At 39.7% G+C, this 26139-nt stretch overlaps 1 protein-coding gene across 1 annotated transcript in view; it reads right to left on the bottom strand.

The window, feature by feature from the left end:
* CRB1 (crumbs cell polarity complex component 1) overlaps nucleotides 1–25737 on the bottom strand; it is a gene marked incomplete at both ends in the record, with an annotated part of 102495 nt that extends 76758 nt beyond the window's left edge. Inside the window, one exon of the mRNA XM_082052741.1 lies at nucleotides 25662–25737. Coding sequence (XP_081908867.1) covers nucleotides 25662–25737 — 76 coding nt within the window. The remainder of the gene's footprint in view (nucleotides 1–25661) is intronic.
* Between the last annotated feature and the right edge of the window lie 402 nt (nucleotides 25738–26139).

The following is a 26139-nucleotide window of genomic DNA, read 5'->3' as shown; positions in this document are numbered from 1 at the left end:
ATGATCAATTTACAATAGGAAAAAAAAATGCGATTAAAAAAAAAAAATCTGTGTTTTGGGCGGGGGGGAGTGTTGTTTTTTATGTGCTAAAATAGCTTATAGAATTGCCATCTTGGCTGTGGTCAGGCTCTACAAAGATAAAATTTCATTGAGATAAATGAAGCAACCATTGCTTCTCTTAGTGCTATTACATCAGTCTGTCTTCTGCTGACTCAACAATAGGATGTGGCATTTCTCCACAACTGAAGGCTTACCTTATGATCAAATATGCTCACTGTAGAAGTCATGAAATAATATGATGGTAGCCAGAGTTTAGACAGTCCAGCATCTGCAGTTAGAAATGAGAACCTTCAATACTTGTGTCCGTTTCTTGTTTAAAACTTGCCCATGGGATTTTAAAACAAGTGTGTGAATCTGTGTCACTAAAATATCAAACTCTGTGACTTTAGCGAGATCTTGAAATAATTAGCATTTAACTAGAAATATTAAAATATTGGCCAAGACATTTAGTGCTGCATTGAAGAGCACTTGGTTTTGGTATAACTTAGCATATCTCAGGTTATCTGTGTGCACCATGACAAAGAAAATACAGTTCATCACTATGACAAAAACTTCCTTGTAAAGACAGCCTTAGAAAGTTATGGATGTGAATACATATTCAATCTTGATGTATCTTGAAGCAACTAGAGAAGAGATGAGCACAGCTGCACAATCAACAGTGACAGAGACTGGGATCAGATACCTTCACCATGGACTGAAAGGCAGAGATGCTGTTTGTGGATCAGCATTTGGCAGAAGGGAAGAAAAGGACATGAAACTGTGCCATTCCGGATAAAACAGAGCAAGGTAAGGGGCTCACTGAGCCCCCAAAATAGCTTTTTCATCCAGATTCTCTGTGAATAGACCATTTAAGTTTTCCCACACAGTTCTGATTTCCAGACTAAAGTCTCAAACTTTCTAAACGTTGTACTAACACTATTTTACCCCTTCCCTGCCCATGTCCCAAAACAGTTATCTACCATCCTAATTATTTAATGTAAGGAGCAGCTTGTGGTTAACCATGGTGTCATTTCTCCCTTGCAAGGTTCACCTGGGATGGAAGCCCAGTCCCAGGACCTGACCTGTTCTATCCACAGCTGGAATTATATCTCAGTCTGCTATGTGAAAAAAGTATACCTTGGGAAGATAGGAACAAACTTTTGCCAAACAAGCAAGCACTTGTCATTGTGTCTACAAATATTGTGGTAAAAAAGGGTTAATCCTGAATCTTTAACTTCAATTGTGTGTCCAAAACATCCTAGCATGTTGTTATAGAAACCACTTTCAGGCTTTAAATCTTGAATTACAATTATTACCATAGTAACCACCACTATGAAGGCTGAAAAGAAAAAAGGGGGTTACACAAATATTCCATTTCTATCAAAAAAAGCCAGTTTGGTTTTCAAGCACATTTGTATCAGCAAAAACAAGGAAAGTAAATTAACAACTTATTTTCTGAAGCAGAAGTATCATATATTAGCTTAAGAGTAACAACTTAAATTTTTAAGATGCTGTTCAGGAAACACTTTAAAGTTATCTGTGATTCAAATCACAGAACTGGTTATTAAATCAGTGTCTCCATTTCACTATTCTCCAAACATTTCTGCAAGCTCACGCTAATTCGGTGCTGCTCCCCAAGAATGAAGGCCATTACCGTTGCCTGCCTTTTTCCTTCACAATCTTTTTACCTTTGTGCCGTCCCAGAGCTCCTCACCCTACGAGCACTTTGGCGGCAGCAGCCCGTACAGCCGTGCTGACGGACGGTGCTGAACACAGTGACCTGACAGGCTTTCCTACAGAGCAGCCATGCAGTGACTGTTCTGTCACACCACAGTGAGGTGTGCAAGCTCAGGGGCGCTCGCTTGGCGTGCACACACACACACACACGGCTGCTTTCCTGCTAGTGCAGGAGTGCTGGAGAAAAGGGAGGAATGAGTGCAGCTCATTAGCTTGGGAGTTGTGCTGTCAGCAGTGGACAAATAAACCAAACAGCTCAAAAGCGAGGTAAATGCTTTCTTCTCATAGTCCCCCCTTCAATTCTATCCTTTGCTTCAATGCAGGAAATACTTTTTGGCTCTCACTTTATTTTGTATCATACACTAGTGTCTGTGCTGGGAACAGGAGGAGAATCAGACCAGAAACTCAACAGGGCTCTTACAGATTGAATTTGGAGGATTTTCAGTTCAATTTGCCATCATGACATGGTGCTACTAGCAATGCAGAGTGGATTCTAATGTGAATAAAAGAGTTAATCCACTACTTCTTTACGTTTAGCACTACAGCACTGCAGTTTAAGTTGATAGAGCATAGTGATTATTGTGCTTTTACTATGCACAGATGTTTTTGTCTATATAAGATGCAGGACAATGACTGATCAGGCCCAGAAGGAAAGTGATATCCATTACAGTAAATGATGCAGACACTGATATAGAAACTGAACTGATTTCTGCTGTGCAAGCTACTGTATACACTCTATCTGAATATAACTTTCCTCTTTCTTAGTTTCACAATATTTCTCCAAATTCTTATCTTCTAAGTCTGCAGAAGAGTAAAGACATGAGTGTAATAGGGTGTTCCTTCTCCCTTTAGAAGTGATGAAATTTGTTTTTAGTTGAATTTACACAGCAGAATTTATTCTTAATACTATAGAAAAGGATTCCTTCACACAGGGACATGGGAGATAAATAGGCATATGAGCAGCAACCACAATAAGTGGTGCTGGGAACCTGGGAGCCAGCTTCAAGTTTGCCTTTCTATCAGCAGTTCAATGGCAAAGAACATGGAAAATTTTTTGTGCTTAAAATCTGAAACAGTTTTATTTAGGTAATAAACTTGATTGCTTATTGGAATGATTTTGTGATTCTGCAGGTTAAATGTCTTTGTCCCAAGAATTCAATCAATACCTTTCCTCTAGGGCTTCACTAAAGCTGGGGACATTCTCGCCGTATAACTCAACACACAGAGCTGTGTGTGTAAAGATCTCTCCTCTGAGATGAAAGTTTTGGCAAAAATAGAAATAAAGAGATAAAACCTAAGTGGTTTAGTTAGGGGTATGAATGATGCCTTATACTTTAAAATATTATCCTGTATTGCTTGCTCTTAGTGAGGTTTCTCAGCATGCCAAGAATAACTTGTTTGGATGGACGGATGTGTAATGCTTTTGTGAAAGGTGTGCCTCCTGCCTTGCTCCCAAGAGGTACAAAGATGGCAGCATCAAACCTTTTAAATTAATGGAAGCATAATCTGGGATTTCCAAACCTGATATGTGAACTCAGTGAGGGGTGCAAGTGCTGTTGGGGAAGTGGAAAAATGAAAGCCATGCTTGCATATGGAAAGATGCCACATGTAATCACAGCTGTGCTTAGGAGGAAGGCTAAAACGTGCACCTTGGAAGCAGATACATAGCAAAATAATGAGGCAAATGGTGCCAGAGGTAAAGCGGATTGCAGAAAGACCAAAGCATGCTCTTCTTCTCTGCATCAATGGGGGGATTTTCAGGAACACAGAGGGAGTAACACAGTGTAAAACTGTCAGTTTGTGAGTTTGGGTGAAATCCAGTTGCTCCTGGTTCTCTCTGAATTCCAAATAGTGGAAAAAATAGGGAGCAAAGGAGCTGTTGTCTCTCAAAGAGGCCACATCTCACCTTGAGAGACATAAGGTCTCACAGCTTCTCTGGAGTCTGGAAAGAGTTTGTGGCACTTCGGGTTTGTGTAAGACAGAGGCTCCCACTGAGCTCCTGGCTCCCACTGAATCAGCCTCAGCAATTTGCTGGGGCTGTGGCTGAGCTGAGGGACGCTACCTTTCACACAGACCAGCTACTGCTGCCTTGCAGCAGTGAGATTTCATTTGGGTTACAACATGGAAGCAGCTGTGCTATCACTGCACCCAGCTACTAACACAAGAAAGAAAAAGCAGTCAGAAATGCCACCAACTGCTGATGAATCTTTGATCTACTGAGCCTGGGGTAGAGGGGCTAAAAATTGAGTACAAAATTGACTTCAGGTCCAAATTCTGTGTGCATGTGGTGTTTGCTTTTGAAAGCCATTAGGAGGCATCCTTTTCAGTCTCCATTGAAGGTTCTGCCCTCCACTTAATTTCTCCTTTTCTTAATATAAAAACAGTATACAGCAGTGATTCTGACATACAGTAGCATGTAAAGATGCTGTGAGTTTAAAGCATAATCTCAAATATCTGTAACACTGACCCAGGTGTGCTTTCTTTCTGTGAGTCAAAATTGGATAAGCTTAAAGCCCTGATTGCTAGAAATGCATCAGATCAACCTGTAACATGGAGTACAAATTTATCTACTGGTGAGAGATATTTTCACCTCTGCTTTACTTGTCACAGATTTCAGAAACTTAGATTTTTCCTCTGTAAATCATGCTTAAATTTTGGCTTCAAGAAAATATGTATGTGCATACTGATAATATTTACTATGCTAGTAAATCATATAGGAAACATTATTGTCAGGTGCATCACACAGGTTCACAGCCAGGTTTTGATGACTCTCAATTCAACATAGCCTCCAAAAGCACTTGTTTTTATAGCATTAGGATAATAAAAAGATCCCATCAAGGCATATTATATCAGGTGCACCATATCCCTTCTGCACAGCCAAACCTCTAGCAACAAAATGCACATTCAGAAAATGATGGGTTTTAACATACTAAAACAGGGGTAAAAACCATGACAAAACACAGACCGGTTTTTATAGATCTATTCCTTTTCCCAGCTGGCTTACTATGCTCTGCTTTGAAGTCTGTGAAGAAATGAATGTTTTAAAGTCTCTGGGTGCGAAGCTGTGTACTGCTGTGTGCAGATGTTGAAAATGCCTCCAGTAGGTTCTCAGTAACACAGCCAAGAACTAAATGTTGCTGAAGCCAACAAAATGCAGCAGAACAGCATGATCAGCTCCAACTTAAGACCAGTATCACACTGACATCCATAGCTACTGGAGTGCACGCTGGCCCTCCAGGCTTGCTGAATGCGTAGCCCTTTTTTCACATAATTTAATTTACATACTATGTAACAGTACTCTCACATAAAAATCATAATGCTGCTTCTCTTGTTTCCCCAGACTCTAAAAAAGTAATCGACCCTGTGGCAGATCAGCATTACATTGCTGGAAATACAGTGCACTGTAATTTGGATGCCTCAGGAATCAGAAGAAAGCTTCTGTATGGCTACGATGCACTGTGAGTACAGAGAAAGCAAAGTCTTTCTTTTCCAGCATGAACTTTGTAGAGGAGTTCACATTCCAGCCCTTCTTGTTATTTACTAAATTCTTCTCAATAGAAACCACCTACAATTAGCTCTGCATGAGCTAATTACCAATTGGGCTTTAGAGACTGCTTAGGAAATGTCACAGCTCCTGTATTTTGGGACAGACTGGAGTCTAATGGGGGAAATGGTGCAACCAGAGGTGCTGTCTGCTCTCCTCCTGACTCCTGTACTGAGAGCTGCTACCAATGGGGCCAGGGTCGTAGTGCTGAGACTGGTGAAGAACAATGATGTGATCATCTGCACAAGTTGTCTTCGCTGACCTCATCCAGTTAAAAATCAGTTACAGGCCCAATAGAAGGATGCTATCACATGAACTTTCACAGAAGGCTAGTCTTTCGAAGGCTTGTGTCATGTAACAGTGAAGCTCTGAGGTGGTCATGGCTCTGATACAATGTCTGCAGCAGCTTTCCTGACCTGCAAACGGTCTGTATTGTAGCATCCTAAAAAATCTACTGACTTGGAACAGAGGATTTGTTTCGTGGTTTTCCAACATTTTATTTCCAGAATAAGCTCAGAAGCAGATCCTAATAAGATTCCAAGCTACATGATATGAAATTACTAGTTTTAGTCCACAGATCATCATGGTTTCCTCTCCCCTGATTTCACAAACTATTTGCTGATTAATGTCAAAACTCTATGGCCACCCCAACACACTATATAACCTACAGAGATGTTGTTCCACCAGCTTCACCTTTCCCTGAGAGCCACAACTCTCTCCTTGTCCATACTACAGTCCCAGAGAGGACTGGCCAAGCCCTCACTTGATGACATCCCAGAATTTGATTGCACCTGACAGCAATACAGTATAAACAAGTGAAAGAATAGAAGTCAAATAAAAGCCAAGAGAATAGCAGCTGCAGCTCATGTCTTCTCTATCATATGAAAACTTGCACTGAACTGATTTTGCAGGACAACAGAAACTATTTCTGTGAGAGATAGTCAAGAATTTTTGGAGGTTGCTAGGAAAGTCAGAATTCTTACCCTACTGGTATCTACAAAGCAAGCCCTCAGCTTGACGTTTACTGCTCTGTTAAGGTAAGGAGCTGGCTCTATCATGTGGCTATTTATACTGCTGATTTGGCTGCCTTACACTTTGCAGCAGAACACAATGACCAGTCTGTGTAGTGGTGCTCACAGCAAAGTGCACTGAGCTCGTGACACTGCCAGGCCAGACAGGGCTGGTAGAACTCCTGCTCTCATCTCTTGCTTTGATCAGCCCTGGCATATTTCTATGTTGTAGCACTTGTCTGGTTGGCTGAGTCACTTGATGACTTTCTCAGAGTGTTCAAGGCAGTCTGTGTCACAGTAGTCCAGATGTTCTACTGAGGTGACGATTTTCCTTCCTTTCTTCCTAAATAACAATAACAGGAAAAGCAAGCAAACAAACAAAACCAACAATGACAAAAAACACCACCACCACCAAAAAAAACAACCTACCACATCTTTGAACATTAATTTATTCCCAAACCCCTTTTTATGCCTGATTTTTTGAAACTTTTAACAAATACTAATTCAGTAATGTGATACATGATCTGCAGAAGTGCCAGATCATTTAGCAGTATAGCCATAGTCAAAGTTGCTTCAAATGCAGCTTATACCTCTATAATGCTAAAGTCTCTGTTCTGACCCAAAGTATCAGGAGCCAGTGGGTGTGCATCCTTTAAGGAGGAGGGACTGACCTAAAGGAAGAGCAAGAGCAGGTATGGAAAAGCCACTGTATAACGGGGATGCCTTTCTCTTGAAATCTTTGTATGATGCTTCATTGTGCAAGAAGAGCAAAACCAGAATATTCCCCAGTGTCTGGGTATGTCCAGGAACCTTCCTTGGGGAACACACTAAGTAATAAGCCTCTCATATTAGAGGAATATGACTAAAAGCCAAATTGTTTCTATACGCCCAATGTGGTGGTGTGCTTTAGAATAAAACCACCTGCCACTAGGGCATTAAATATCTGCTAGAAATGAGGAGGTATCCAGCAAATCTTCATTGAAATTAGAGCAGTAGGATTTTTGCCAGTAAAATGATACAAAATTTAAAACCATTAATAAATAAATACTATCCAGTAGCAATCAGTGTAGTGATGACATTTTTGGAGGCTTTGTATTTTTTTCCCTGTTAATATTCTCCTTTATTTCCTCTGCTTATTTCACAGAAGAGGCAGATCTGACTCCTTATTATTCCAGTTCTCTCTTTTCTGCCTTAGATTATTTTTTCCACACATTCTCCTTTTTCTTCCTATGAGGCCTGACCCAAAGCAGGCTTGGATTTACAGGGCACCAATGGGAAGTTGCAGCAACTTTGTGTGGCTGGTAAGTGAGCCTGCAGAAACTGTAGCCCCAGGACACAAGGTCACCTGCGGCACCAGCTCCCCAGGGTGATACAGCTGCCTCCAGAGCTGTGTTGAACTGACCCAGAGGACAATAAAGCTACTCTGGTCTGCTGTTCCCCTGGAGATAAGCTTTATCAATGCCTGTTGCACTGGTAGTGGAGCTTTTTGTCACACAAATCTGTTCTTAAGACACATGGAGAGCTCAAGATGGTGGTGGGGATCTTGGCATCCACTTCGCTAGTGGCTCAGGAGGGGAAGATAAGATTAGCAAGCAGGAGGAGAAAACTAAAGCCTCCACAGCTTGACATCGAGAAGCTTGCTCTATCTCAAAAAACTCTGATGCCATAAAATTATGAAAAAAACAGAAAGAATATCCTATTTTGGGAGGAAAAAAAAAATCTTTCTCACAGTGATATCAGTCCAGACTTACCAGTACAGAGTATATTATAGGGCAGCATTCAGACCCTGCTTTTTATCAAATTATGCTATATAAATAAATGAAATCTGTGTAATAATATAGGTCTGACCAGGGAAAAATTAAGTAAGATTTGATGACAATAACAAATACATGATAAATATCTAGCGACTATCTTGCTGGGGGCATTTTTTGCAAAGCACTCTATGACAGGGCTTGCTTTATGATCCCAAAGGGCATCATAAAACATACTGTGCTGAGAGACTGCAGAACAGATTGGGAAGTAATTCTCAGTACTTAATACCTGGGGATTCTCAAAAGCTGTTTTCTCTTAGCATCGCATTTCCTTTGATCGTTGGGGTTATTAATTATAGATAGCCTTGAACAGAACAAGGTGCCGTTACTGTACTCCTCAAACAGTGTCTCAATTAAAAGGAACAAAATATTTTACTTAATTAGAGGTTCGGCTGTGGTGTCTTTTCAAGATGTTTTGGTATTGATTTGACCATGGTAGCCTACGGTAACAAATATTATCCATTAATAATCAAGGGAGCTTGTAAACATAACAGTGTAGGAAAGAAGTGCCAAAATGTTTGTCATTCAGCTTGTCAGGGCCGTTGCAGTATGATCATCTATCATAGCATTTAGGCTATGGATTATAGTCTATAGTTCAAAAGTGGTTGCATTTATGTGGAGCTCTCTCCTTTGTGCCATTTTTCTTAACTGGATCCAGGCCATGCTTCATCAAGCAATTTCAGGCACATGTATTTAAAGCTTAATTTTCTCTCTGGGTAACTGAAAGCATATTGTTTCTGCTAATAGTTCTTTAGGCTAATTTTGCCTCTGTTCTGTTTTTGTCTTACCTGTGCTTTAGTCATAACTATTGAACTTATGAAGTTAGCCACAAAATTAACTAAATGAGCATCAGTTCATGTATGGGCATGCTCAGTTTACTCATAGCATTATGTGTTCATTATTAGATATGTTGATTCGTTCTTGTCATCAACAAATTGCATTCGTTGATGGAGAGAGGATTATTTCTGTAAGTTCTGATGTTGCAATCAGCTTTTACTAATATTTTCTTTACCCTTCAATCTTAAATATACATGACAGAAATACATGCAGGAATTACTGTATTTTCCATGCAGTACATTCATGGATTACATCTGAGAAAGCAGAAAGTTTAGTTCCCCAGCAATGTGAGTCATATTCCTGGTGGGGTGGATCTGCAGAGCCCTGTGCAGGTCTATCAGCAGATGACAAATTAGCACCTCCAGCCCCTTGCTCCTCCTTGGCTCCTTAGGGAGCTAATAAGGGTGGACGGGGCATGACTAAGCATTTTATAGATCTGGAGCCACAGTCTGTGCCATTTGGGTGTCTGTTGCTAGGCTTGCCCTACAGTTTGGGGGATGCTGGTGAAGAGCCTGTGCTCTATGAGGGATGATTAAGTGCTTGGCTCTGGTGTCTCTGAGAAAGGCCTGGGGCTCTGCAGCAGCTGGAACAAGCTTCAGACTGTCTTCCCTCCCTAATTTACTTAGGGAGATGAAAGCCAGCTGCAGTAATGGAGCAAGAGAGGGAGAACCATGCTCCTTCTGGAGAACTAGCGCTTCTTGCATCTGCATGGAAAGCTACACATCACCTACACAGCAACACAGTCTGCCCTGCTGATGAGTTCCCTTCTGCTTTGCAATGAATGCATTTTCGTTACGCTCTTCAGGTAAGATGTGGATTGTATGCATGCAAACATAATGTAAAGTAGTTTTTAAAGTGGTTTTTGTTTTAGCAATGTATTCTTGTAAGTACCAAGAATTTGGATTAGTACCCAACCTGCATATATGTACTTCTTTTCTGGAAAAACAAACAAACAAAAACCAAACAAAAAAACCCCACAAATCCACATGGTTCCTGATGACCAGTATTCCTACTCAAATCAGTAGTAGTTTTATCAAATAGTCACATTACAAAGCTTAACTTGTCAAGTACATGCATGGTCTTTAAGCACTTCATTGTGTCTCTACTATCTCAAAACAGTTAAGAAGTTGCTTGGAAATTTACCCCAGCTAGAGGAACACTTAACTATTACTAAACTTACTCCACTTACCACAATAATCAGCATTTGTTAGACTGATTGCTAGGGGATGATGCTCTCTTTCTAGGCTATTCTCTTTTGTCATGAACCAAGAAAACTAAGTTCTGTTTTATTATTAGCAAAGAGAAGTAATGTGTCAGCTAACCTGTACTGATACTATTTCTCCTCTGCCACCTTTTTTCCTGTCTGCCCCCAAGAGGGATCCCAGTTTGAACAGCATGCTTAGGAGAAAGTGTAGTTGGAGTGTTCCTGGAGTCAGCATTTCACAGGGATCCAGTATGCCCTGCTCCCCAGGAGGTGAGCTGAATTAGCTCTCGTAAAGGACCTGAACTCACAGCAATAAAAGGGCTTGTCACTTTAAAACATCTGAATTTCAGGTCCAGAATCTATAACTGTCAACTGATGGCTTTGAGATGGCTTTTGCCAGCCTCAGCTGAAGTTTATATAAAGCAGTTTTTATTAAAAACTCTCTGTGAATATGATTTTCAAAAAGCAAGATCTGTTTTTCACTAGTCTGTAATTTTTCACAGTTCCTTAAGCAATTTTCATAACGCTTTTCCTTTTTCTTCTCCACGTTGTCATGGCTGTTTGCTACAGTGATTGAGTTTTCTTAACTGTCAGAACAATGTCAAGACAATGTGAAGATGGTGTCAAGGCAAATATAGAGGGGTGATAGTGTGAAGGAGGGACAGAGAAAAGGGCTGTCAGTACTCAGAGTGCTCCTTACAGAAAACACTTCACTGATAAAACCATTGTCACCCTGCACTGTGCAAGAGGGAGAGAATGAAGTGGAGATATTTAAGTTACTGCACTCTGAACATGGCTGGGTGACAACTTAGAGCTATTATAAAAGACGATTTTAAAAAGTAATTTGCAAGGATGCCTTTCCCACAGTCTTGTCCCACATTATCTTCTAGACCATATTCCAGTCCCTAATAACCTATCAGTAAGGCACTATTCTGATTTAAGCTTCTGACAGATTATTTTGTAACAACCACACTTCTGAGAAAGTTGAAGAACAGGGATTCAAAAGTTTGGGGTTTTTTTCTATTTTGAAGCAGTATAGCTGAGCATGAAAAGATATTCCATTGCCCACCTACAGGAAAGTGGAATGTTTTCTGTTTTAATACAATTCTAAGATGCTTTCTTGGGTGCCATGAGCCACATCCTCTGTTTACAGCACACTGTGATTGCAGCAACAGTCTAGAGCGTGATCTAATTGCATTTAGAGCTCAGCACTGCAAGGTGCTGAGTGTTCTGCTCCCATACACAGCCCTGCACTGTACCATTTTTTTTTTTTTTCTGGAACATCCTTGAAAAGGAGACCTCAGAAGGATGAATGAGGGACAGATGTACAGCTCGTATGGGGCTATACTCTAGCATCAAAGCTTCAGAGCAGTTTCCAGGATTTAATATTAAGCACTTGTCTTGCAGTGAGTCTGAATTTGCTCTTTGTACATGTGTACTGTGCTTTCCTCCTCAGTCTTAGAGGTAGTGAGAATTAAGTGTTTTCTTGCTGTTTCTGAACATCAGGATAACCACAAATTAGAGAGTTTAGATGGACATTAGTCAATATCATTGCAATTATTGAAAAATAAAACCTCCAATGTTAGTGACTCCTAAATGACCTTATAAATCCCACTGAAAAGGATATATCATAAACTCCTCAAAATACCTCATAGGTAGTATTTTCAGACAGAATAACTAGGAGTGAACTTTTTGAAAGTGAAAATGCTAAGTATTTTTTTAAATACTGCATTTACATATTTGTTATCACTTATTTTAAGCAAGTAGGTTGAATAGTTAACAGGTTTTCTTACTTGTTGTCTATGAAATAACTTAAAAGAACCATACAAATGCTTGCTATTGTATCATTATCCTATTCTTGTATTACATCTATTTGCAATTCATGAGAGCGTTAAATCCTAAAGCATCAAATTTGATTGACTTTTTTTAAGATGAACTGCAAATTTTATCCAGAGCTGCTGCAGCAATGCTCTAAGTAAGCTGTTCAAACTGGCTGTAGCCTAAGTTACACATTGCTGAAGGCTGACTTTTCCCCCTTGCCCAGCCAAGTTTTGTTAACCTGAAAATAGCCTGCCATTTTGAATTGGAGAAGAGCTGGAGAAGAGTGTGTTTCTTGCCTGGGGCTCAGATGCCTCCTCCCATTACAGTTCACACCTCAGCCATCAGGAGCCTCTATATTCACTCAATCCTGCCAACCCTTGCAAAGGGAAGTCCATAGGATAGTAAGTTAGGGACTACAAAGAGTGTATTGATTGCTTCATAAAGAAGGCTAAAAGTAATCAAAAGTAGTGTTATAGAAAGAAAATCCTTACAGTTAACAATGAAAATCACAGATACAATGGTTGTCTACATTTATTGTAAGAATGAATAAATAATTGTTTTATCTAAAAACAAAACAAAACAAACAAACAAAAACACCACAAAACTTGCCATATTGTGGATAGCTCAGGCTCACCAAAAATCTGGAAAATTGTGTGTATCCCCTCCTCCCTATATATATATATGTATGTATATATCTATCTATCTTTATGTGTTTGTATAACATATGAAGTGAGAAACATAAGATCGAAATTTAGTGGTTTGAATGGGGTTTTCCATGGCTCTCGCACTGCAAGCAAGGTATTTACCTCACCCTTTTCCAGCTCAGCATTCTCACCTGTAAAATTGAGATGCTGCCTACTTGCACACTTTGCACACTATGAAGTCAAATCTGCTTATGTTTTGTAAAACATGCAACACATCTTATGAGGAAAAGGTTGAAAGTATTGTTATGGCAAAAAAATTTCTCTGCACATTTTCAAGGAAAAGAATGAATCCAAAAGAAGGCTGTTCCTCCACACTCACTTGACTCTGCTGACTTGTGGCATGTTCACACTTTTAACCATACCTTTAAAGCCAGCAAAAGTCTTTGAGAGAGTCTAAACTTAAACTTAATGTACAAGTGGAAGTGCTGGGAGGACAAATGAGTTTTACGAGGTGAAATGCTGGAGTGACCTTGAACATGAAAGCAAAGCCCTCACTATTAGCACAGAAAAATGTTAGATTCCAAGACTTCACTTGGAAAGCAGAACTAATTAGAGAAGATTAACAGAAATGAGGCATGTAATAGCTGGAATAGGGCTTGACTGCAGTATGAAAGGCTGAATCACTGGACCTCTAATCGAGGTCAAGGTCTTAAAAACAGTGGAATTTTTTTAAAGGCAGGTTTTGCAGATGTTCTTGTGTCAGCTGAATTTATACCATTCAAGCTCTGTTCTGAATGCAGGAGTTTCCCCTGTGTTAAAACTGTTTTCAGGTTTGATGTCAGGATACGTTTCTGAGCATGGGGTCTTACTCAGGAGCATGTTCACATTCCTACTGCTCTGCAGGGAGTCCTGAAGAGAAAGTCACCAAGTGTGCGCTGCGGTGATAACACAGTGGAGACTTTAGATTTTTGTTTTATGAAGCTAGTAACGGATTTTTCTGTCTTTTTTTTTTTTTTTTTTCCCCAAATGGAATCTGAAATATACTTTGCAGTCTTTTTCCCCATACTTTCCACTTCACGATTTTTCTCTATCACTAACCAGCTTCCCACAAACTCTAATTGTACTTTTTATTGCTGAATGGTAATAAATGTTCCACAATTGGTTGAACAGCACTTCTGATATACTCCGTGAAATGACTGTTGTACTGGCACTATAGTAATGGGCTCAGCTAAACTGAACACAACAGAATTGTGGAACAGGCGGGGCTGGAAGGGACTCCTAGAGATCACCTAGTCCAACCCACTTGCTCAAAACTGCATCAACTAGAGCAGAAGGCTCAGCATCCATTACCTGTGTTATGTCCACTTCTCAGAACCTTCCACAATAATTTCACAAAAATCCATTCTTTTTGGGAAGCTAGGCTTACCGTAAGCATGCCTAACCACATGCCTGTGGTTAATGGAAGTGTTGGTGCTCATCAGTGACTGTAGAAAAGAAGCAGTCACCCATGAAGACCCAGAATTCTTCAGGCTGTTTCAGAGCCACAACATAAAAGATGGGCAGGGTTAAAAGATGTCATGAAAACCAGTGTCTCAGCTGTCTGGATGTTTGCAGTTATGTTAACAGAAGTAAGGAAAGGGTTCCCCTGTCTGTAGAAAGGTTGACACAGCACATCTCAAACTGAAGCACAACTAAGTAGTGTTGTCAAGTCATCATGTGTGTTTCCTCTAGAACAACATGTTTCTATACTAGCCAAAAGAAGAAATGAAGCAGTTCAGGATACAAACACATTTCTGATCACTGTTTATCTGTTACACTTTACAGGGGGTTTTGTGTAATAAGTCTCTATTTGCTTTTAATGGCAATGAATAATGCAGTGCCCTAACAGTTCAATTTATGAGCTGGGATATAATGAGCAGAAGTTGTTGTTGCCAGCCAATCAAATTCTTTAATTAAAATTAAAGAATGTAGTCCTACTTCTGATGCATCTCAAGTATATCAAAAGGCATCATTATCCATCTACTTGAAAAGAAACTACTCTTGATTACAACCATAAATTTCCTGGCTACAAAGCCATGCTGGTCCTGACTGGACATAGCACAGCAACATCTTCAGTGAAACCAGTGGATTTACAAAGTTAAACTGGAATAAATAAAACTGAAATCAACTCTGCTGAATGCTACTAGTGGAATATCAGAAATACCTACAACGTAAGCCTGTCTTACTGCAGCAAGACCATTGTCAGCTCAGGGATGAAGGCTGGGTGGGGATGTAGCAGGTCCACTGTAAACTATTTTCCCTGGTCATTGTGCAGTGAGAATTTACAGAGATCTGAGGAAACAGAAAGTGCTCATATGAATCTATGAACTGGCAGGCATTTTCCCAAGTGCAGCATCTGAAAGATATCTGTGGCTTTTAGGCTGTAGTAAAAGTGATGTCGTAGAAGTAGGTCTGATTTTGTTCTACTGTGTGTGCAGAACTGCATCTTCTTCCTTCTTTCTATCACTTGTAAGATCATGAAGTCAACCTGTTCACTGGAAAGATTTTTATCCAGATTCTTCAGAGGTGTTCAGTGCAAATACCTCCTCCTTCTGTTTAATCCCATGGAGGTTTTGCTCCAAACACCATTCAGTTTTGTCACTTTACTTCCACGGACAGTTGGGGAAGTTCTGGGTTGTCTGCCTGCTCTTCAGGAAATCCAGACTTCTTTTGAATGTGAAAACAGCAATTGGCTTTAGTCACCTTACGCTTACACTTTTCCTTGAGCTCCAAAATGGGTAGACGTTAGACTAAATTGAATCAGACATTTAAGATGTACTCAAGAGAGAACAGAATGGATAGCTCTTGTTATATCAAGCAGAGGACATTTTTACATGGACTGAGGCTTGCAAAATGTTCAGTACCATTAGTAGTGAATAAAGAATTACAAATGTCAGCTGTGTTTAGTGTGAGAGAAGGGATGGGTTCAGCTAGGAAGTTTGAATTGGTCCTACAAAATGTTGGCCAGGTATCTTCTTTTTGCAGCTGCATTGTAGCAGCACCTATTTGCATTCTGTTGTCATGATATATACTGCTCCAAATATGTATACAGATGGTGATCAAAGAGACTTGGATTATCACTCCCACAAACACATTTTTCATTTTTTCTTATGCTTTAAGGTAGGAATCAAAGTGAATCTTTACTTTCAACATTCTTTTAACTCCTACTTTTTAGATTGAACGGGGACAGAAAGAGCCTACAAGGGCTCTATACATCTTCCTCCCATTTAATAGCTCTGATGTAATCTTCGATTTATCAGTGTCATCCTCTGGCTTCTCTGATTGTCATTGTGTGTTGCTTTTGTTATGCAGCTTCTGTTTGCTTATCTTATAAGACTGGTAACTTCTATCTCTGTACTTTATCCTTGAGGCTATCAAAGGAATGTAAGAGGCTTCTTGGGAAGAAAAGCAGGTACAGTCAGAACTTCTTTATGTTGTATCAGACCTCAGCAGTAGTTTGGCCCTTCTTTCAGGTCTTGGAGTCAGCAGACCCAAAGATGAACTACATATCATGTGGCATATAGGCTTTATATCTTGGCCATTGCAATTGAATGGCATTTCATGTGGCCCACAATAAACATTTCCATAATTGTATATGTAATTCTCAGCTCCAGTTACTCTTCTACCCAACCAAACAGGATCACAAGCAGATTGATGTGATATATTTAGCATTGCCTGCTTGCATTTGAGAGACACACCTGGGAAAGGTCCATGTATGAATTCCAAGGTATAGGTAGGGGTATAGGTAGACGCAACTTTTTGCATGCTCTGAGACAGCTCAGATCCAGGTGCCATTTAGCTGCATTAGCACAACTCAGTGCCCAACATAACATGCTCTGCCTCTCAGCGTGAGCTTGGATTCAGCATGGCGCTAACGTAACCACACCATCTCTGCACCAGAGGTAGCTGATTTACAGGCAGCAGCAAAGTGATGTATATGAGATCAGACATTCTCCCAGGGGCTCCGTTTTCAGCTGTTAGGATGTTGGTGAGTTATACTGCAGACTTTTTGCTGATAACAGAGCCTGATCTCTATTTTCAGCTGTGTGGACACTTGACTACATTCAGATTCATGGATGCTTAGCGATAGCGGGGGCAGTGCCACAGCTGCTTTTTAAGTACCTACAAATTGCCACAAAGCCCAGCAAAACACACCTGAAGGTACTGCTGTATCCAGATGTCTTTTCAAGGATAGATTATTACAGTGAGAGTTTTGGATTCCCTGTTTTGAGTAATCTGTCAGTATGGGTTACTTAAATTGTGGCTGTTTGGATCCTTGCAGACTGATGACTGTCTATCTCTCTAAGTCCTTGCTTTGGCCTCCTGTCAAATTGCACAAAGTCCTCTAGCTCGTATTCAAAGAAAAGAAGAAATGTGTCACAGTCAAATTCAGAGCTAGGGCTCTCCTTGCTGAACAAAGAACAAATGAAGTGCCCTGTACTATCCCTGTTAGAGACCCCAATGAGGGAGAACAGGAACTGTCAAGGGAAGAGTGTGACCAATTTCTTGTATGCTGCCCTTCAGCTACTCCTGTAGTCCCCAGGCTGAATGGGAATTACAGCAGCCCTGGGCTTAACTGCTTCAGAGGGCAGCCAGCCTTCGGTAGTCCCACAGTACAGGAACATAACGGTACCTCTCAGAAACTGTCAGCAAAGGAAAGGTCAGGCCATTGTGTCCTTGGCTGAGTCCTTAGGTTGGGCTGTGCAGGTTTGTTCATCCACAATTTTGATCTCAGTCACTGAGACTGAGGGCACTTTGAAGGAATGCATCCTGCCTGTAGACTCCCTGACTAATGCAATCAAAGATGCTTTGTCTGTCTCATTATTCAAGGAAAGGTTAAGGGAATAGGATTCCAGTATGTTCAGCCTTGGGCAGGCAAGGAAGAGCAGTGAAAAGAAGCAAGGAGCTTCTCCCCAGAGCATCCACCCAGGCCACAATTATTCAAGCCCAGCACCTCCCAGCACAGAAGGATGCACCAGGCAAGTGTCCTGCCTGGGCACTGCCTCTGATCCTCAACTGCCGGAGCAGGGACACTGTATGCAACTGATTAGCAGCCCATGCCCCTTTTCTACCCATAGAAGTAGTTAGCCCTAGAAATATTTTGATTTCTGTCCCTGCTGAGTAGATTTCAGGCAGGCAGAAGCTGCCCTAACCGTGAAGTTGCAGCAGCAAGCGCAGCCTTGCTTTGTTGATGCCCAGGGAGGAGTGTGTTTTGCTCAGCCCAGAGGAGCCCTTTAGAGCTCCTGTGGCAGCTGCGTGGTGTGTGTCACCGCGTGTCAGGCTACCGCAGAGAAGCCCTGTCAATTGGAGTGTTTGTCAAAAGACAGAAGCAATTTTCTGTTGACCCATTTTATGGGTGAATGAAATATAATCAATATATAGTTAACGTAAGAATCTCATTGGAAAAAGGTTTATCTGGGTTGGGTTGGTGTTCTTTTTACTATTTGTTGGTGTGAGAGGGTTTTCATGTCATGGCACCATAAATGCCTGAGAAAACAGAAAAGAACTGATGAAACATGTCAGTCTCTGACACCAACAAATAATCTGTAATATCAACCTAGAAAATAATATGCCTCATTTATCTACTTGCTGCCTGCTGTCTGTGACTCTAGATGAGTCAATTAGGTTTATAGGCTTAGAAAATGTAAATATCAGCACCTTTTTTCCTTTTCGGGCCACCACAAAGAGGAAAGGGAATAATCAAGGTTGCCTAGAGACTGAGGCAAGGCATTGTCTAAATGATTTTCTTAATGCTGAGATGTGAATTATAAAATAAAAAAAGAAAAAAAATAGAAGTACCCTGGAGAGGTCTTTGGCTGCAAAGCCCTGTAGGCAGAATCAAAGGCACTTAGACTGCTATTTCTGTAACTTATTTATTAGGGGAAATGTGCTGCATGTCAGGAGTTAAGGAAAATGGACTAATGTGTATCTTTTTCTGAGTGGTAGTTGGCAGGATATATATGTACTTTTTTTTGTTATAGCATGTCCAGAAAGGCCACTTAAAAGAGTTCCCTAGGAATTTCCTGATATTCGTTTTGGTGCAGTAGGTTCCACTCTTCCATTGCCTTTTTATATGGAGTGAGAAACCAGCTTTAAAATTTAGATTCAGCAGACAATCCATGTTTTTAATTCCTTTCAGGTTTTTTGACCATGATGATTATATTATTAATAATCCATTTATTAAATATATTTTCTGGCATTGTACTACCCATTTATCAAGCATACTCAAATTGCAAGTAAAAAAATATAAGTGATTTGACTCCAAAATCTGAAAATCAAACTACATAATTTCTAACGTGGGAGACTATCTGTCCTCGTTGTAATGAGTGCCTTCAACAGCCAAAATGCTTATTTAAAGCTTAGGGTACCAAAAAATTAAGAGTAGGTACTTGATGTCTCAAAGAATGAGAGTAAATTGTTTTCTAACTGAAATTTAGTGAAGGATTTTGTGGTTAATGCAACAAACAGGGCTGGGTTCAGTGCTGTGTTTGTTCTGAACAGCAGATAATCCCCGGCTGTGGTGCAGGAGGGAAGGGAGCCACCCGCTCGCCCAGCCCCGGAGCCTCAGAATCACCACAGCCCTCGGGGTCAGAGGGACCTGTGCATCTCTGGGGCTCCATCACCTGAGATCTTCACAGATCACCCCCAAGGTGGTGCTGACTGCCCTTCATCTGTGTAGCGCCAACTGTGAAACAGCAGTCTAGACAACCTCTGGCAGATATTTATCTAACCTGTTTACTAAAGGGTTCTGATATAGAGATATAATCATCCTTCAAGGGGGAAAGTTCACCTAAATCTTCCCTGCTGCATGTGGAATCTATTACTTTGCAGAGCCTGCCCTTTCAAAGGTTGTGAGGAGCAACCGATCTCATCATCTTCCTTGATTGCCATTCTCTTTAGTGTATGTAAGGCTGTAATCATGTCTTTCCTCAGGCTTCTCTTCCCCTGACCCTTTCTCATAGGGCACATCTTTCTAAATGCCTTGTTTTTGCTGTCCCTGTTCAGCATTTTTCTAATTGCCTCCCTCTCTCACAGCAGCAAAGTGGATATAGCCAGTACTGAATTGTGGATTGATTACTCTGCTGTGCCTTGCATTTCATATTCCTGTCAACACATAACAGCAAAATACTTGGTTCTTCATATAGCTTTTCAATAGGAACATATTTAATTTGCCATCAAGATTTGACCATTCTCTAAACAGTGCTATTTTTTTCCTTAATTTCCTCCTGCAGAGAGGAAAAGGTGCAGGATATTGCACTGGGACAGGGCTCCCTAGATGTTCTAGGTCCATCAAAATTAGCACAAGGCGAAAAAAATGCTGTGGATAAGTAGATACAGTTGTAAACTTTGGATGGAGATACCTTTGAAAGGGTTACATATGTAAAAACATCAGGTTTATGATCTATACTTGTGTGATGTGCTACAACATTCCAGCCTCAGTTTCTCCAGTCCATTATCACTGACGCTGCACAACATATCAGTGTTTCAAGTCCATGTGAGGTCTGTGCAGTGAGCTGAGAATGAGTGATAACCACCCTTTTGCCCAATCTCCTTTTTTTCCCATCAGACTCTTTCCTAATAGGCTATTAGTCAAAAACAACACCCACTTATAAACATTGATCAGTGTCCTTGTATTCCAAGTACTTCTTGACTGTGAACACATCATTCAGTGTTTCATTCTGCATTGCGAAAATTAATGTCATTTGAGGGGTAAAGTTTCAAAGATGCTGATACCTTGCATTGTAATTTCCAGATGATGAATACAGGACATAAGGAAATGTTAAACCTCCAGAGGTTCTCAGTGTTGACAGTTCCCATTTTACAAAGCACACAGCAGAGAGGTTGTCTGTAACCTGGTAGTCTTGCTCTGCCATTGGAATGGTAGGTGTAGCACCTTAAGGATGCCTTTTAAGAATTTGTATTGAAAGGCTCAAATACAGGTGTGGTTTGGATGTTTTAAATTTCACTTTAATACAAATGGATCCATCTTGCAGAATTTACTTTCTTGTTTAAAAATTAGAAGGTTACTACTTTACATTCTTAGGATTTTATTTATTCCAGTGATGGAGATGTTATCCATAATAAGATATATAAATGAAAAGAACAAACAGAAAAAACCAAACCACCACACCCAAACACCATAACACCCTTACGACTGAGTCAAGAAGCTGTTGCTTTAAACTCACTTAAGGTGATAGCAAACATCTGAAAGAGATTTCATTTTTCATATGATGTAGGTACAACGTATGACAAGTAAGACAGAGGGAAAGCTGCAGCTTGATTGCAGCTCTGACAGGCCCTGTGCTCTGCAATGGGCTAGCGAGGATCTGCTGAAGTACCAAATCTGCTATGAACTCATCACATGTGCATCCAAACAACACTTTGGAAAGCTACTTCCATCATCTGAGTATGCATGAGGGATGAGCAGTATCAGCAAAACCACAAATCCCATTATAAGCAGAGCTTTATTCCTAACACAATAATTAAGCAGTAATTAGAAGCTGTGTCAGTAATGGGAATAGTTGCAGGAAATTAAAAGGTCTTGTTCATGGGCAAAAATGGAATAGTTCCAACAATAGTCAGAGGGGTAGAAGAGGGGTGCAAGTAAAGCTCAGATATTTTGCTTACATTAAGAGGAATCCCAAATTAAATTCCATTCTTAATTTATGAACATTTGGGGAAACTTATGAAGCAAATACTACATTTTTAACACTCTTCTGAAAGGTCATTAAGTCATTAAAATGGAGAAAAATACTTATGAATTTTTTTTTTACAGAATTTTTGCCAAAAGGAAAATAAAATAATTCTGCATTAGTGATGGATATACAACTATAAATCTTGCTTTTTTCAAAGAAAAAAAAAAAATAATTATTGTTCTTCTGTTTCTTAAGCAACTCTCTGCCCAGAGTTATATGCTGGCAAATTCTGTTAGACAATAATATGGCAGCACTTAGTTATCAATGTTGCTCTGGATTTGGGACATGCTTCCTATCTGCTACTGTACATAATGATTCATGGTCCCTCCTCATACAGAGCTGACCATTTCTGGATGCCCACCAGATTAATTTGCTGTAAGTAGTTCATTTGATGTAATTTGTGTACACATGTTCACAAAGCATAATAAAAACCCAACTTGTATTGAGGGCTTGCATACAATACTCATAACCATGGGCACAAGGCATAAAGGAATTTGCAGAACTGTACCACTGTCTACACATAAATGGAATGGGGAAGACTGCTTCACAAACACATACGATTGCAATTTTAGACAAAGCCTCAATTTCCCTCTGTTTATAGAGAATTCGCAGGCAAAAATAATTGGTTCTGTGTAGTCTGACATCTTTATGTTTTGGAGGTTGTAAAAAACAAAACAAAACACCTAGGGAATTGTTAAAAATATATATACTACCATATATATATACTCTGACCTATATATAAGACTTCAGCACTTATGGGCTGGAGAAACTCTTTGGTATGTAAAGTAATGACTGGCAACGTAAACATAAATAATATATTTTATCTGATTTAATTTTGCCCAAATAAAGTTTACCAGTGTCAGAAAAACAGAAATTTCCAATGCAGAAAAAGGCACAGGATAATTAAGAAAAGAAGGTACAGTTTTCTTTTTAACTGTGATCCATAGCTCCACCTGTAAGCCCATGTGAGAAGGCAACAGCCTGTGGAATATGTTTGTGCAGCCCCAAGAGACACATGATACATGGATTTGCCCAGACCTTTCCATAGGCTTGCTGTGTTGCAGCATAGCTATGGTGGTGATCCCTTTGGCGATGTCAAGAAGACAGAATGTGAATGAGATAAACATCACCTGCCAGCAGAACAATCCTGCCCCTTGGTGGGTGCACAGATTTCATCCCTTCACCTCAGGGATGTGACAGCAGCAAACAGCAGAACAACCTAATGGATGCTCTAGCCCCAAGGCAGGCCAGTGGACAAACAAGCAGGCATCAAGGGCTCTCCAACAGGCTCCTTATTTTTTTGTGCCAAGAACACTAAGTCCACAATCTTTTTGGAAATGTAACTTTGCAGGATTAAACTACACATATTCTTTTTTTTATCTAGTACATGTATTTCTGAGCACCCATAATCATATTTGTACAGGTGTTGCACCTGACAGCATCACTTATCAGTTGAGGCTCCAGCAGATTAAGTTAATTATAAATGGTCTTTCCAAAAGCATTTTATACAATTGAAATGATTTTTAAAAATAGGTATTGTTTACAGGAAGCCTGTGATTTACAGGTTGAAGTCTCTGTCGCTGTACAGTTCGATGTTAAGCGTTGTCACTAGTGATAATATGTGTAAAATATAATTTTTACTTATCCTGGGGATTTAAAAGGAACCACAAGTGACAGGGCTACTTTCTTTAATACCTTACTCTTCAGCTTTAGAGACTTAGGTGCACCCAGAAAACTTTAATAAAAGTTTACCATCTATTATCTTAGTGCTGTACAGGAATTAGAGTACCTCATAAGATATTCCAAAATACACAAGAGCTACTTTACAAATAAGAGGGCACATAATTATTTTAATAATATTGAACAACTTTGTCTTGTTTTTCAGTTCAACATATTCATTTTATGCTATATTAGAATATTTTGTTTTCAGGTAGCAACATTCCTGAAAAATGCTTTAATTTCATTGCAACTTATGCTTTGGTTTCATCGCAACTTACTGAAAGAGCTGCTGTCTGTATGGGATACTTCACAATGTATGCATACCTCTATTCCCCTTAAGAAAATGGGTACGCTGAAAAAAAAGTAACATGCATATATGATTTTAGGAAGCCTTGGCTTCTATTATAAATACTGTTCATTTCCAAAGTTGTTTGGGATAAATAATTATAAGGAAGACTTTAAGCAGGACCTAAGATTAGAATCCTTTAATTAAGACCCTGTGGGAGAAGTCCAGTAAATTGATTTTTAAAATATAATGGTTGATATAACTTTTATAAATGTTAGCAATTGCCTCTGTTCTGATTGATCTTTCTCAGCTTTAATTTTTAAGAAAGTAATTGCAGTCAATTCTTCTGCTCTATTTCTGTTTCATCTGTTCATATTGATGTTGTTATTAACAGAAACTGTTAACAGTTTCAAATGGTGTACACATTTTCTTGAGACAAAATACTAATCAAGATCATTAAACACACTGCATTGATAGATACAGGTATGTCCTGAGCCTGATTCTGGCTCCTGCTGTAGCTGCTCCATCCCTGTACATCAATTTGCATCACATCAGTTTGCAACAGCTACAAATCCACCTGAGGAGTTTTCCCAGACTGAACAGCCTCTTGCCTGATACTGGCCATATGGCCATTACCCAGAGAAAACTCATGCCACATCTGAAATGTCATCCCAGCCAACTGTGCTAAGGAAAAGCCACAAAATGACACCCAACTACTTTTCCCTCATTGGCATCCTGCATTGAGCAGAGCTCACCCAAGGTCAAAGTCAAAACTTGTGTTTATCTTTTTTTTTTTTTTTTTAACTGATTCTTCAGCCTTTTATTCTTGTTTACATTCTAGCAATGCTTTGTGTATGATGTTTTTAATGTGACCTGTTTAATTTTATAAGCACTTACCTTTTAACTCCCTTTCCCAAAGCTTTTATATTTTGTTCTAATTTGCCTGCCTCATGTATAAATCACATTTTCTCAAATAACACCATTCCTGTTACTTTCTTTTAATTAGAAAACAGACTCTGTCTCCGAGACTTTCTGATTATTAATCCTACAGTATACAGACTTAAAAAATTACTTTTTGAAAGTGGAATATCTATTATCTTTTCTTTTCAGGATACGTCCTAACAGGAGTTAATTTAGCAAGAACATTTTGGCTTCCCTTATTCACATCAGTACATCCGCAAGGAAGAAAACTACTAGGATAAAACTATGCTTCTATGATATTCTGTATTTTTTCCTGTATCTTACTGGGTGTTTTTTTGTTTTGGTGTTTTTGTTGTGGGTTTGTTGTTTTGGTGTGTTTTGTTTTGTTTTCTCTTCAGTGCTGGTTGATCCAACTGCATCTGTTTGCTTTTCAGTCTGTAATTTATGTTGGGCTGTAAACTGTCCAAGTAACAATTTGAGTGATGCAGCAACAGAAGGTGACCCAGATTACACAACACTGTACGCTAATGCCAAGTCTTCTTGTTTAATGGCAGCTGCTCAAAGCTTTGTCTTATTGTGATTCACATTCAACAGACACAAATCAAACAGGCTCCTCAGACAGACACAAATCCTGCCTGTCTTCATTTTAAACATGTTCAAGAGCTACTGCTTTTCATAAACATATATCAGCCTCACCAGCTGAGGCCATTTAGTCTCCTTGGCTTGAATTTACTCTGAGACATCTGACAAAATTACCAAGGAAACCCATTGTGACTTGAATATTTTGCATACTTATGTTTATGTGGAAGTTTGCTGAGAATATTTCTCTATAAAAATAGTTGGACTTTTATACTCCTTCATAATGGAGACATTTAGAACACCTAATATATCACAGTTGCTTCATAACTGATTTGTCTAGAGGTTGTAATTAAAAATGCCTATATAATAAAGCAAAGGGTGCTACTAAAATACATAACATGAGCAATTTTAGCAAAGGATACATCAGTCTAGGTCTTAATCAGATAGGTTTAAATTTACTGGATAAATAGTATCAAAATGCAGACTTTAAAGTATAGGTATAGTTCTAACAGAACACTTTATTGCTGTACTTTCAATACAGGAAGCAAAGTATTAAACATGCATTCTTCATTTAAAAAAAAATGTTTAAGCACGAAGATCAGGAAAGCTATCATGCAACGAGTTCATACAACTTAGTTTCATGGACCAAATCTTTTTGACATCTCCATCAAATTTTTAAAGCCTTCTGACAACACAAGCTTCCTGCTAGTAGTGCACATCTAGTCATCTACCCAGAGGACATGTCAGAACAATAAGAAAAAGTGCAAATCTTACTTCTTAAATGGATGAGCAGCAAAAAACTGAGGTAGAAGATGAGTAGAGAGTTAATTCTTGAATGAGCCATATTCATCTTGATAGGACATCCTCTGCCGAGTTGTCTGTTCTCCAAAGGGCTGGTGCTGATCCTCATGGCTTTCTCCGCATCTTGGAAACTGAGCTAACACCCAAAGCACCCAGTGCCCTACAAGCCATCTTTGCCTCTGCCCCTCACCAGCCTGTTTACTGCAAACCTACAGACTTTGATTCAAAAGGCAGTTGCTCTTGTTAAGGTTTTACTTTGGCAGGTCCGAGTGATTTTTCAAACCTGGTGCAGATTTGTCTGTGAGCTGGACTGGAGTCTTGCCTCTGCTTTCTGCTGCAGAACTGTGCCTGAGTGGTGCTCTCTGCCTGGCTGACACCACACACAGGCAGGGCACAGCGCTCTGCTAAGCTCTCAAAATTTATCACACGTTATCTTCTACTAAAGCTCCAT

This window comes from Streptopelia decaocto (genome assembly GCF_964273445.1).
Source record: "Streptopelia decaocto genome assembly, chromosome: 5".
Lineage (NCBI taxonomy): Eukaryota > Metazoa > Chordata > Aves > Columbiformes > Columbidae > Streptopelia > Streptopelia decaocto.
Note: the sequence above shows the minus strand (reverse complement) of the source record. Positions and strands in the feature narration are given on the sequence as shown.